The sequence below is a fragment of the Taurulus bubalis genome (assembly GCF_910589615.1).
Source record: "Taurulus bubalis genome assembly, chromosome: 6".
Taxonomy (NCBI): domain Eukaryota; kingdom Metazoa; phylum Chordata; class Actinopteri; order Perciformes; family Cottidae; genus Taurulus; species Taurulus bubalis.
The window spans coordinates 26,953,744-26,967,411 of NC_136594.1; the positions used below are offsets into that span (position 1 = coordinate 26,953,744).

The 13,668-nt window shown below is 41.6% G+C and overlaps 1 protein-coding gene across 1 annotated transcript in view; it reads right to left on the reverse strand.

Moving 5' to 3' along the window:
* Positions 1 to 3,148: 3,148 nt before the first annotated feature.
* Positions 3,149 to 13,668, reverse strand: part of sorcs3a (sortilin related VPS10 domain containing receptor 3a) — a gene marked incomplete at both ends in the record, with an annotated part of 213,984 nt that continues 203,464 nt past the window's right edge. The window contains 5 exons of the mRNA XM_079219624.1: positions 3,149 to 3,207; positions 4,984 to 5,144; positions 5,958 to 6,063; positions 7,368 to 7,467; positions 7,555 to 7,686. Coding sequence (XP_079075750.1) covers positions 3,149 to 3,207; positions 4,984 to 5,144; positions 5,958 to 6,063; positions 7,368 to 7,467; positions 7,555 to 7,686 — 558 coding nt within the window. The remainder of the gene's footprint in view (positions 3,208 to 4,983; positions 5,145 to 5,957; positions 6,064 to 7,367; positions 7,468 to 7,554; positions 7,687 to 13,668) is intronic.

Genomic DNA, 13,668 nt, shown 5'->3' on the forward strand with positions numbered 1-13,668 from the left:
ACCCAACAAGTATGAATGTCTTTAACTGGGGACAGTTCCAATACGTCTGAGCAGATATGAAGTACAACGTTTTGAATAGCTATTCTTCACTTTCTTTTCAGACTTCAACAGATTGGTACCCAGCTTCAGCGGCTACAAAGCCTTATGGCCTGGCTGTGAACCTCGTCCTCGTACATTCTTTACGATATCAAAGGAAACAAAGAACAAATAAAATACAATGAAAGTATTATTTGAGTTGCACTCAGCCCAAACTTTTTGATAGTTCTTTTACTGTTTCTCCTAATACTGTTTTGCTAATAGGAATCGGAACAAAGTGAACATCCAGATACTTTGCTCATGACATGAGTGGAGAACAACACTATAAAACAATCTTCAAAGCGTATGGTGTCTGCATAACAAGGCTTGGCATGGCTGTTCGGCTTGAGACGAGCTCCCTTTGTTTGAGGTGATGCACGTGTGATGTGACAGCCTCTAACTTTGTGCAGTGTTCCCCTCTCCCTCTCGCTGCTCCTTGCAAGTGCTGTTTATTGGAGCTGAGCATTGTGGGAAAGCTCTGCACGGGGCGTCCTCTGCTGAGCTGTCCAGCTTCCTTTGATTATCATCATGCTGGATACCGGGAGGCTGACGGGAGACAACCCGTGGCCACTCAGCGTTTGTAGTGCTGGAAGAACGCAGCGCTGACGGACACGCCCTCATCTTAAACCAAACGCAAAGCAGTGAGGCAAGTGTTGGAAGAGAAGCCTGTTGGCACCAGCGAGAATGCTCTGTTTGCGCTGCTTTTGAGGCCAAAGAGCTGGCAAAGAAGACCAAAATAAAGCCTTGACATGCTTAAATAAAGTAGGATGCAGATATTTAGCATAACTTCTGCCCCTTTTTAGTTAAATGAGCCTCATTGCAGAAAGAAATCCAACTGGCTAAGATCAGCGCTGAGAGCCATGTGCTGATACACTGACTCTCCCAGAATGCACTGCGGCCGCTCACAGCACCACGAACACTCTCCGCCACGACCCAAGGGCCGAGTCACTAAAGATAGTGGCCGAATGATATCACAGCACAAATATGCCCATAATATTCAGCAATTTGCCCATGTTTGCGTCTGCTTGCGATCCAGCGCGTAGCAAAGTGAAATGTGCTTGAAGCCGATGTTGTGAAGGAATCAAGCTGAGCCCAAATCCGGCGTTCAGAGCTCGTTCAGTGCGTGCGGTGATCTCTAATTGTGTGGGACGGGTGTGCCATGAAGACTAAATGAGCAAAGCTCCCGGACACGTCATTTTTAAAAACAAGATTTCAATAATGAATGAAGCTACGCTGCGCTGCCTCGTGCACGGATGCGTGACACGACTCTTTTATTGTTTTTGCTGCCATGGGATCGCAGAAGGTAATTAATAAACTAAAAAGAAAAATCTCAAAACTAGAGAATGTAATTCATAGTTTCCTCATTAATGTTGTATCACCCCCCCCCCCCTCCCCCCACCCCGCAGTGTACATGGCCTCACAGCCCACTTATTGACCTCAATACATTAATACTTGGAATCAGATGCAAAATAAAGTAGCTAATTTCACTCAGCTGCCACCCTTTATTGGCTTTATTTGTGCTGTAATAATTCTACGTTAATATCTCAGTGACGGGCAATTCATGGTGATATCAGCGGCCGCAATTTTTTCGATGCTTAAATTAATACAAATATTACAATCTTTATAATTAGAGACAATATTCAAGTTTTTGTATCTTGAGATGAATGCTTGCGAGACCATTTTAGCCATGAAATATGAAACAGTCCTCAAGCTGCATGAAGCAGACTGCTCTGACGGGTCCGTTCCAGTTTCTGTTGTATCCATGTACGGACAAAGAAATGAGCTATTTTTGATATTCTATTTTCAATATAACATGAGCAATGGTAAAATATTTATACTCTGTGGGCTTTCTGAGAGATGGATTTCAAAAGCAGTAGGTGTTGCCTTAAACATGTGGAAGTCCCCTGTTTTCATAAATAACTCAAACATTCATATTTGTATTCAGTTTGGTATTTTACAGAAACTGAATCCAAAATGTAACCAGCTATCAGAAGCTGTGTTAGAGGATGTACACATAACCGCTAGTATCAGCATTTCATTTTTGGAATGAATGGTTCTCCCATCACTTGAATATTGTGAATTTGATCACTGGTCGCCACAATAGAATAAATATTCATAAGAACTGATACAGCTTTTTGTATTGAGGCCAAATCAGAACTACCAGAGCCAATGGCAAGTCACGTTTGGTTCAGGTAGTTTAAAAACTGTCATCTGTGTAAAAATGTCTGACGATCCATTGTATATTCCTAATGCAAATATAAATATATTGAATATGTTGATCCTCCCAAGGAAATGGTGGGAAGTTGAATCTGTTTGCTGCCAACACAGTTCTAGCTGCATCAACACACATGTTCCTACCAGATACACATCGCCAACGGAAACGGAGGAGAAGGAGAGCGATGCTGACGTCGAGGCAAAGTCGCTCTTCTGATGGATGATTAGAAAATAACTATTTACAACACTTGCTTATCTACAACACAGAAACCGTGTCCTCAATAAGAACATGCACAAGTCAAGGACCTCCGCCGAAACAAAGTGGATTTCTGACTTTTAAACACACTTTTCAAAACAAAAAAACAACAGCAGACCATCGTCAAACCCTCTGTCGCTGCCATGGTACTCCGACTGCGATGCATGTAGAAAGTAATAATATATACATTGAACAGAACAGATGATAATATTGTACATTTCTATAATATTCCCTGTTTGATTAAAGACTCAGACATTATAGTCTTTATATAGGCAGAAAAGACTTTCAAAGCAAACTCCTAAGGAAATGTACATAACGTTTCGTAGGTTTTTGACGAAAGATGATTCACTCTGCAGATTAATGTCGGCATGTAGCTCACATCCACAAAACTGAATACATTGTTTTCCAGTAATTACAACGATCTCATTGAGGAACTCGACATGTTCTGCATGGGTGTTGTTGGAGGAGGCGTCCGTGCGAGTCTGTATAAATGAGGTCCCTTAGAAAACTATTAACATCAGCTGTGTTGAGAATTACAAAACAGAAAAAGAGAACCCCCGACACTGTAACACTTTGCTCTGTACATGAACTGCTGCTCCGGCTCTACACGCTGGTGCAGTTTGGAATCTCCCTTGTGCTCTCGCAGGCGTTTCCAACTCCTCCTGAGCAGACGAGGAAACAAAGGAGGAGAAACAAGACCAGAAGAAAGATGGTTAGTTCTGTGTTGGCACTTTGAAGCCCGTAACAAAAATACCTTCTTTGACATCGACCGACGCCTCGTGTTCATTTCTGAACTATTCTTTTATCAAAGGCTGTGAAACAGTGAAATAGCATAGAAGTACAAAAGTGGGCCATTACTTATAATGTGGCTTTTTTTTTATTATGTCCCCTATAACACGTAGGGGGCGTGAAGGATGAAAGAAAAATGCAAAATACTCGCCTGAGAATATTATATGTCTAGGGCTTTTATTGTGAAAGGTAGGAATAGGAGGAGCTGAATTGGTCGGCGTTGCCTTTTTCAAAGTTATGAGGAGTAATAAAGTGAGCCGTCTCTGTTCAGAATACAGAGCCTTCAATTTGGTGTAAATTGAAATATAGGCTGCAACTCAACCTCATTCAGTGCTGCGGAAAACATTGTTCTGGAGATAAATTAGTTTGTCAAGTAATATTTGCATTATGGGGAAGTTCTGATGACAAAAACAACAGTTCTGAAAAATGCATTGATGTCCGAATTATTCCCATGAAGAAGACTCGCCCGCTGTGTGCAGCCTTTAACACACAGACATGCAGAAGCATAACTCTCAGCTTTAAAAATGTATGAACTGAATCGTTCTCCCCTGACTTTATGGAAGTGCAATACCAAATCACTGTTAATGTATTGTGCCCTCCAGGGCGGCAAATTATTATTATTTTCATTACCAAATTATTTTCTTGATTCATCAATTAATTGTTTGGTCAATAAAACCTTATAAAACACAGAGAAATGCTGATTCCCAAGTTGACATCTAAATTTTAAAGCTCCATAACACACAACGGCTGCCTTTCATTTTTAATATACTATCGTTACTCGCAGACAGTTCAGCACAGGCTTCCTTTATTCTGACACTTTCATTATTGTCTTTTTGCCCACAAAGCTTGTGAGAACAAATTTGCTGAAAGCAATTACATGATTGTTTATTTTCTATTCACAGTTTTTCCAGTGTATGTTTTACATTTTAATTGTATTCAGAGTTTTCTACCTTCTTATTATAGCACTTTACTATGGAAGCCCATTTCCGCAGTAAAATAAAAAAATGATGAGATAAAAAGTCGAAATTATGAGACAGAAAGTCAAAATTATGAGATAGAAAGTAATAATTATGAGAAGAAAAAAAACGCCAGCGCCACTGAAGCACTTTCTATCTCATAATTATGACTTTCTATCTCAAGTCAGAGGAAGCAACATTCAGCAGATTTGCTCATGTTTTTTTCTTTGTCCTGGACTAAAATCATATTTTTAAATAAGTCTAATTCTGACCAAATAGTTAAGTGATTAAGGCTCTGTGCTCCTGCTGGTTTATTGGCTCCCGAGGCAGCACGACGTTGGTTTTATTAATTATTCATAGTTTTCAGTACTACGAGCCTGGCTTGAAACTATCCTTCACTGTGTTGAAACCCAACCAGCCTCTCTACTAAGCGGCTGCCTCTGCTTTCCTCCTCTCCTTACATTTAACAATGCCGGAAAGTTGCCAACTTTTTGTTAAAAAAAATATTTAAATTCAATAGCTAAATTGATGTCTGGAGGGTGAATCTGCATACATTTATTCAGCCTATTCTAACTTTACTTCTAAAACCATCTTTAAAATAAACTGTATCAGACCAGAATCCCTTCAAGCAACAGTCTTTACGGAGAGAGATGTCAGCCAGTAAACCTGAATGTGACGTAATACGCCTCTTACGTTTGACCCTGGCATCCAGCTCCTTCTCCATGAGTTCTTTGGACGTGGGGAACTCACTCAGCGTGATCTTGGCCGTGCTGTCGCCCTGGCCCACCGAGCCGATCATCTCCTGCTCCTTCTCCTGGTTCACCTCGGCGTAGATGTTGATCCAAGGGATTTTTCTAAAGATGTACAAAAGAAGAGAGTAACGGAGGACCCTCAAAACAATGTTAGAATCCATCTAGTGGCTATATATTTCATTAAAAAAAATGATATGTAACATTTTTCTTAGAATGAAGAAAAAACAGTACATATACATATTTTTGTCAGGCAGTATTCTTACAACTTGTTACTAACTCAAAGACAGAACTGCCATGCGCGCATATCTCAATAACTAATCTATACGCAAATTGCAGTAAAATGTGCATCTTTTCCAATTTTTGCATTTGTTACACTTAATAATATACATCTTTATTCAGTCACTATCCAATTTATTTCCAATTACTATTCATTTGGGTTATTAATTGCTCTGTTTTGTCAACTGTGAGATTTCTTGAAAAATGCATGCTCTTTAGACTATGTGAAAAAATTCATATCCATAATTAATGACAGCTTTTCCATTTCCCTGCGACTCTCCAAGAGAATCATTTTGCGTATGAATAATTTATTCAGCAAATAACAGCCTAGGCACAGCAACTGCATATTAAACCATTTGATGCTCGTTTTCTCCACTTTCATCACTGATTGCTGTGCGTGAGCCTCGGAGTCCTGAGAGAAGTCTGTCAACAACCTCGAGGGGGACTGGGATCTCCAAACACGACTGATTGATTGGTCCAGACCGTGCTCATCTGGTATCATCAATAATGGACAGTATGGTAAAATATATAAAATATATATATATATATATATATATATATATATATATATATATATATATATATATATATATTGGCGTTCCAAGTGCAGCAGCTGGAAGTAATCAGACAGGTGGGTACCTCTTGAATTTGTAGATGAGGAACACCGCTAGGCCCAGGAACACCACTGAGAGGAGCATCAGCATGGCGGAGCTGCTGTGTCGGGGGTTAGAGTCCACCAACGGTGCTGCGGGAGCGGGAGAGAGGACAGGACCGATGCTGCTGTCATTACACATGTTGCTGACTGCCTTTTGCTTTCTTCTGAACCGTTACCTCAAACTGCCCCGACTAGGTGCTTGGGTGAATGCGATGTAAATCGATGTAGGCCTGAATAATCATTTATATTATATGTATGTGTCATAAGTTGTGGTGGTATGGAATTGCTGTTGCTATTGATGGACGAAGAAGTTGATGGCAGCAGGTAAATCTTATAACTTCAGTGGCTTTGAAATGGTTAATTACGCCTACATTCACCTCAAACTAGAAGCCAACCAAACAATCACTTACAATGATTAATAAGAGCTCTGAGGCGTCATTATTCCGGATAGTGCATTTATTTCCGTCTTTGGAGGGAGCATCCTCCGATGTTTCCGTGCTCCTCCCGAGCCCTCGGGCTCAGAGACAGTGGAGCATAGGCTGCTGACCTTTCTCGAGCAGCTTGAAGGCTTTTTAGACCTTTTCTTGGGAGGTGAAGTATAAAGAGGGATCCAGCTGGGTACACCTCCAATGTCATTAGAGTGCAGCGCAGCACAGAATGTCACAGAGCAGCACATGCCAGGCTGTTAATGCCGAGCACTTTGAGCTTCAGACGACTCATGGCGGTGTGCCTCCAGAGACTGTGCGCCTAATGAAACCAGCCAAGCAACGACACAATGTAACTATATCTGTCCAGCAGTGGGACACAGCAGTGGTTGAGGCTTCCCAATAACAATAAAAAAAAGCAGAGCTGTCCACAATCTATGTGCCTCCGTGAATCCAGCATTGATTGGATACTTACAACAGCATCGTGAAGTTTTTCCGATGTCGACCGACCGTCCCATTTTCAACCTTCAGGCACCGACTCTTTCAGACATTCTGGATTGTGTTTCTGCCCTTGAAGCGTACAGAGTTCTTTCTCAAGGACTACATAATCAACATAAGGATACTTAGTGTAACACCCATGTTGTGGTTGGATGGTGATTCAAGTAATGGAACAGATGTTCAGCTCTTGATGGCAGTCATAAAAGATGGTCTCAAGGAGCTCCACTTGAAATCAGACCCCCTCCCTACCCCCCTGAGTTATTGTGCCTGTGCGAGGCAGACTGACAGGATAGTAATGGTGGACCCAGAGAAAAACTCTCGTTGTCAAAACATGGTTATTACAGTTCTACCTCATGTCAGCTCAGAGTGAAAAACAGGACACGATCCGCTCTGATTGAAACTGCGCGTGCAAGTTGAATTATTTATGGTTGATAACTTCGTGGCAGTAGCGAAAGAGCAGCTGTGTCTTACCCAGTGTTAACTGTGTGTTGTACACAATCACCCGGACGCCAGGCTTGAGCTCGAACTCCACCAGATTCTGGTTCAGCGCGTTGACAATGATCTTGGATACCTGTTCAACACAAACAAGGTAAACAGCGATCTTCTCACAGCAAAAAAAAATAATGTAAATGTGAAATGTGGTCGTCGTCACGCGTACCTGCTCCAGCCCCTCCTCACTCTTTTTCTTGCCCTCCGATTGGTTCTTGTGCGGTAACAGGAAGAGCTCAGCAGCTGTTGGGACTCCAGGGAACACGGCGACCAGAAGCTGCTCCTCTGGGAAGTCAGACACCTGCGACGAGGAGGAACGGGACGCATCACACATCGCTTCGTCGATTAGAGATGCGTGGCTTTGTTCTGTGCCCACGAAGTCACACGATGACATCATTCAAGTCTTCTTTTGAGCATGACATACATGTACGGCATTTGAAGCCCAAGAGGGAGTGGGCGGGGTCACAAATGAAGGCGGCCCCTCCCCGAGGAACGCAGCCTCGCTACACCGCCAAAACCGAAAGGGTGCGTTGGATGTACGTCGCAGTGAGATGAGCGGGCTGTGTGAGGGGAGCGGGCGGAGATGGGTTGACTGTATGAACTCGCTCTCGCTTTCCTTTTGATTCGGTGCAGCAGCAAAACAAGCTGCAGTGTTTTTCCCACACTTCTGCGTCCCAGTGGAGACAGAAGCAGGAGAGAGGGCTACAGAGTGCTTTGTTAGAAGTGAGGCGCAATGCCGCTCAAACATTCCCTGCTGTAGCTCAACAGCAAAAATGGCAAACCCAAAATATGAGAGCAGAGGATGTTGTGTTTTCTTTTAATCATTGTTTTGGCTGATGTGGAAATATCCATGCAGAGAAAGGCTCGAGCCCGAGAGCAAACAGCGACTGATGGAGCCTTTGCTCAAACGGCCCTCCGACGCCGACCGGAACAGAACATAATTCTGTTGTATTAAAAAAACAGGGTGCGAAAATCCCCCTGCGCCTATTATCAGACAAACAACAACAACATATTATCTCCAGAAGCACATCGTTGTTTAGCTTCATTTAAATTGCTACAATACCGCAACCCTTGTGAGAAGATACATCTGGTGTGAAACATAATTAAAGTAACCGTTAAGTTTAAGTATTTACGTAAACTCCATTTTTTAACCGAACGACACCTTTGAACACCCAAAATGCTGTTTTCTATTATGATTTTTGTTGCAGATTCAGATTCTTTAGGTCCTAATATTTCCAAAAAGGTGTCTTATGAGTATGTGTGCTGTTGTTAGGGCACCATAATACGGTTTGAAAAACTTGGTGACCGCACAAGGAGGCATTTTTGGGAAATCTTGTTAATATCGTGCTGGATGTTCATAGTTTTGATCAAAATATCTTTTAAAAGAGATTTTTTTGCAGTGTTTTTTCATCCCAAGACTTTGCTGAACAAAAACATACAATAAACACAAGTATTGGAATTAATTTGGGGGTTCTTACGACGACTCAAACTGAAAAAAAAGTCTGGAACCAAAACTGGTTCCACCCTGCTCTCAATGGGTTTTAAGACAGCTCTTTTTGTCGGACGCTGTCGCCGTCGACAACCCAGAGGAGGCGCGTCCTCCTTACTATGCGTGAAAGCTTTCCTCCTCACTTAGCACAGCTGTGCTGGAGGCCGAGGATAAACTGTAAAAGACAACCAAGTCCAGCAGGGGGATTTTGGAGGCAATGTCTGTCTTTGTCTTTTCTAATTTAATACTCTGCCTTCAGAAGAAGAAGATGTGAACGCTGCAGCGGGGCGGCGGCTCAGCGGGGGACTCGGTGTGTCGAGTATTTCCACGGCTTACTCTGTGAATTAAGGATTTATTTGGACCGAGCCACAGCAGCTGATTGTTGTTGTTTTGCCATTTCGTGAGTTTCTTTTCTGTATTCGGCAGACGTAGCGCTCCATCCATCCCGGTGCTCTGCAGCAGGAGAGACCGGCTTCTGAATGAAGTACACAATGGGAAATTGATTTCTTCAGGGAACTGCATTTACCTGGGAAGCGGCAAGGTCGAGGCGAGGGTGTCGACCGACACCGCGAGCGACCTTCACCCCGGGCCTTTTTATTATGAAACTGGCGAGCCGCAGAAACACCGAAGCCATCTTATGAATGCTGAACTGTTCTCAAACGGCCGATGATGAACGCATGCATTGTTGAAAGCCGTGGCTAGGCAACGTTATCCACACAGCACATGTCATTACAGCGATGTGTCATGCTTCACATACAAATGCATGTAGATCCATACCTGTTCAGATTACGGAATAAGTATAATTTCCCATGAAAATACATTTTTGATCTTGAGACAGTACTTAATATTCACTCAAACTCTTAGTCAAGATATAATTGCCTCAGTGGTTGTATATTCAGCACTGAAACTAAAAAAGCAGCAAGAGTGCAGACATCTTAAAGTTTTTGAAACTTGAAAAATGCACTTCAACTAAATCCAACACAAGTTTGAGTGTTAATATTTATCGACTACACCTTGAATAAGGAAGGTAGCGCCGTAATAGAACTTTAGTGGCACTTAAATGTCTCTTACTGAAAGCACTTTGTGGTTTAACTTTGTTGAGGAAATTGTGCTTTCGTGATTCCTGTTGTTCTGAGTCTGTACTCGTGGCTGAATTGTACTTATTGTAAGTCGCTTTGGATAAAAGCGTCAGCTAAATGAAATGTAATGATATCAAATACGTTCTTGAGGTTTGCAAGCATCACCATAATGAATACGAGAGGTGGGGGAGAGGAGATCCAGCATAGTACCATGATATTTTGCGTGGCAATAATGTATTGATACATGAACGCCAAGTATTGTTCTCTGATTAAATTACTATTTATATATATACGTAACCATAACGGGCGTACAGCTCTCATATGGAGGGTCCCTTTAGTTACATTGTGATGCATTCAAGTTCCATTTAGAAACATTTGTATTGGACAGTAGTACATTATAACATTATAACGATGTGTAAAAATGTAATCTTGCTAAATGTAGTTTTGGTGAGAAACTTGAATATATCCAGTGGTTTTAAGGAGATGTTTTCACAGAACAATAATATAAATATTAGAGATGAGTTATGACCTGGAGTACAATCTGTTATTTCCTCATCATTGGTATTGTGTGTTTTATGCAAATCCCATAATAGGTGGACAAAGTAAAAGGAATGAGTCGATGATGATAATACATATTTTAGTTCATCGGCTATGGTCCCATTATTGATGGACTGAAGAGAGATGAACCAGTGAAAACGTAATCTTATTGGATACAACAGATGTTGACAAACTGCATCATTTACGATATATCGCAATTCTTTATATCACTATACTCAGCATATTGTAAAAACGCAAAATTGTTGAGTTGAGTTGTTAGCTTCTGAGGAAATAACAGAGCTCATAGTACGCTCCATCGTTCATATTGTAAAGTCGTGAATATTGTTGGGAGCTAATGTTTCTCAGGTAGATATTCTGTAATATCAAAATACCTCCCTTTACATTTGACTGGTATGTGAATGTCACACTACTTTGAGCATTGCTATTCCTAATATGTGTATACAAATATGATTTTCAAACATGAAGAGCATCTCTAGCCTTGGAACGGGATCCTTCGATGTCTGCTCTTCTCATCATTGTGAAGCAGAATTCACAATGATAAGATGTCGGTACTCAGACCGACAGACCAATTAAAAAACTACTGGACGGACTGCCATGAACTTTGGTTCAGACCTTCATGGTTCCCAGAGAATGATACAACATAAAAAGGGTCTACAATAATGCACTAGTGTTTTGTTTTGCCATGTTTATATTGTGCACTAAATAGCCTACTCCAACATTTCGTTGTGCAACCCTGTGTTGCATAATGACAATAAATTATCCTTGAATCTTTTGGTGATCCTCTGACTCTTCATAGCTGTTGTAAAAGAACAGCTATGAGTCGCTATTCAATCAAAACTATGCACTTCAAACATGAGTAATTTGTATTGTTCATTGTGGGTTACGAAAAATATTAATAAACCCTTTACAATCGGTTGGATTAGCTTGAAAATACATAATCACAAATCTGAAAATAAGACATTTTGAATATTCATGGTTCTCAACTAGATTATTTGAAACAAATACATTTGAACTATTTGGTGGACATTTTCTGTCTTGATCTCAATTTCTAAGGATGCCAAAACCTTATTTTTCCTTCGATAAAAAAAAGTAAACTCAAACAAATGTTTCTGTTTTTGTTGATCGTAAAAAAGCCTCAGCTCTCCAGCAGTTCATAGGAGCCGGGGAGGCTGAGCCCGGGTGGTGATCACTCTTCATTTTAGAGCCTGTGATGGTTCTATGTTTTCTCAGTAGCCTGTGTGAACAATGGAGTGGGTATAGCCAAAACACATCAATTATCAAGCACAGGAATCACTATTTGAGTACAAAAGTAGTGGACGAATGATAGCCGTGGGCCTGACTTACAATGAGGGAAGGCGGGGCGGAGGGAACATAAAGTGAATAGGATGACAGAAGAGGCAATAGCCTCTGCAAAAAAATCAATACACTTTGACCATGTTTGTTCGCATTGCAATCAGTCATTAGAATATAAAGCTCTCTTTTGAATCTCTGCAAATCTACTGCTGGGTACAAATGTCACATTGTGATGGCAAGCGGGAGCAGAGACACTCCAAGAGGTTACATAGCGTACATGCTAATGGGATTCTAATACCGATAAGCCCTGTGAGATGTACCAGATGCAATTCTTTGGGATATTTAGGCAACGCTTCATCTGGATGATCAAGTGTTCATCCTCAACAAGCACGTCTCCAGACATGCTGGCTCTCTGAGGCTGGACTTGGCACACACATGCCATGTGGCAAGAATCCACGGTAAGCGAGCCAAGACGTTTCAAAAATGTTAAACTGCTATACAGTACACAGTACAACACTACCTCCAATCTCTATTCATTTAAGCCAGTATCTCAAACTGTGGGGCGCGCCACTCTGGTGGGGCGCGGTGGTATTACAGGTGGGGCGCAAGGGGAAATGCAGACTTTTGAGAACTTCACATATAAAAAGAAAACAAATTAAGTCACAAAAAGTACTTTTGAAAGAAATTCAGCATGGACCCTTTTTGTTACAATTTTGTTGGGGTGGTGGGGCATGAACTTTTTTCTTCCTCCAAAGTGGGGCGTGACAGAAACAGTTTGACAACCACTGACTTAGGCCAAATACATTGTTAACCCTAGCCTACGTATTTATACAATCCTAAAATGACTTAAAATCCAGATTATGTTTCAATAATTGTGAGGGGAATAACGTAAATCCTGATATGAGAGTGAGATAATGATCAACAATGCAATTGTTTAACCGAGTGAAGCCATTTCTTATAGCTGCATGATTTAGCAATGCTGATGAGGAAGTATGTTGGTGCCTTTGGGGAAGCAATAAGGAGATGATGGCTTGGTAGCTTGTATTAACCTTCAAGGACAGCTATGGGGGGTCTGAACATTGTCAACTAGATGAGTGTGAGCTGAGAAACGTTAAGGGAATATGAGAGGGAGGCCGCTGAAGACAGACAGGGTGGAATTAAATAACCTCCATTACTGGATGTGCATTCAGACCGGCGGAGGCAGTTGCAACAAAATGAATCTCGTCAAACGGAGCAAAGTCCGGACTTGATGGTTTCAGCGGCAGGCCAACACAACACGGCCCCTCAGTTAAATGGACCTTGACTTTAATTGCAAGTTGTTCCCACTCTCATCTCCTCTTTTATTGTTGGGGAGTTGTTCACTATGTTGAAAAGACATCAGTTGTGGACTGGCCTCTGTCTCCTCAACCAGAACGAAATAGAGGAGAAATAGCCACCCGTTCCATTTAACACCTCACATCAAGGATGGTCATGTATTTTACATGAACAGCAGTCCTTTATTTGACTCATCTCCCTCGACCTCCTCCCAATGTGGAGTTCTGTGACCATGATAAGAAACGTATATGTGATACGTCAAAAATAATAAATAAAAAATATGTTTCCCTAAAAACATCATTAACAAGGCATTCGTTATTAGGAGACCAGGGTGAACCTGTTTAAATCCATCAGGTGTCTTTGTAGAAAGCAGCAGTTGTCCTCATCCACTAAAAGACAAGCTATAGTGATAGCGGCAGTCAGGAACGGCGGAGTAAGAGGGAACGACATGCAGCAAAGAGATGTGAACCCTCTAATCCAGGGGTGCCCAATACGTCGATCGGTATTGTGGGTAAATCGCATGCCATGAAAAAAAAAATGTATTCGCCCG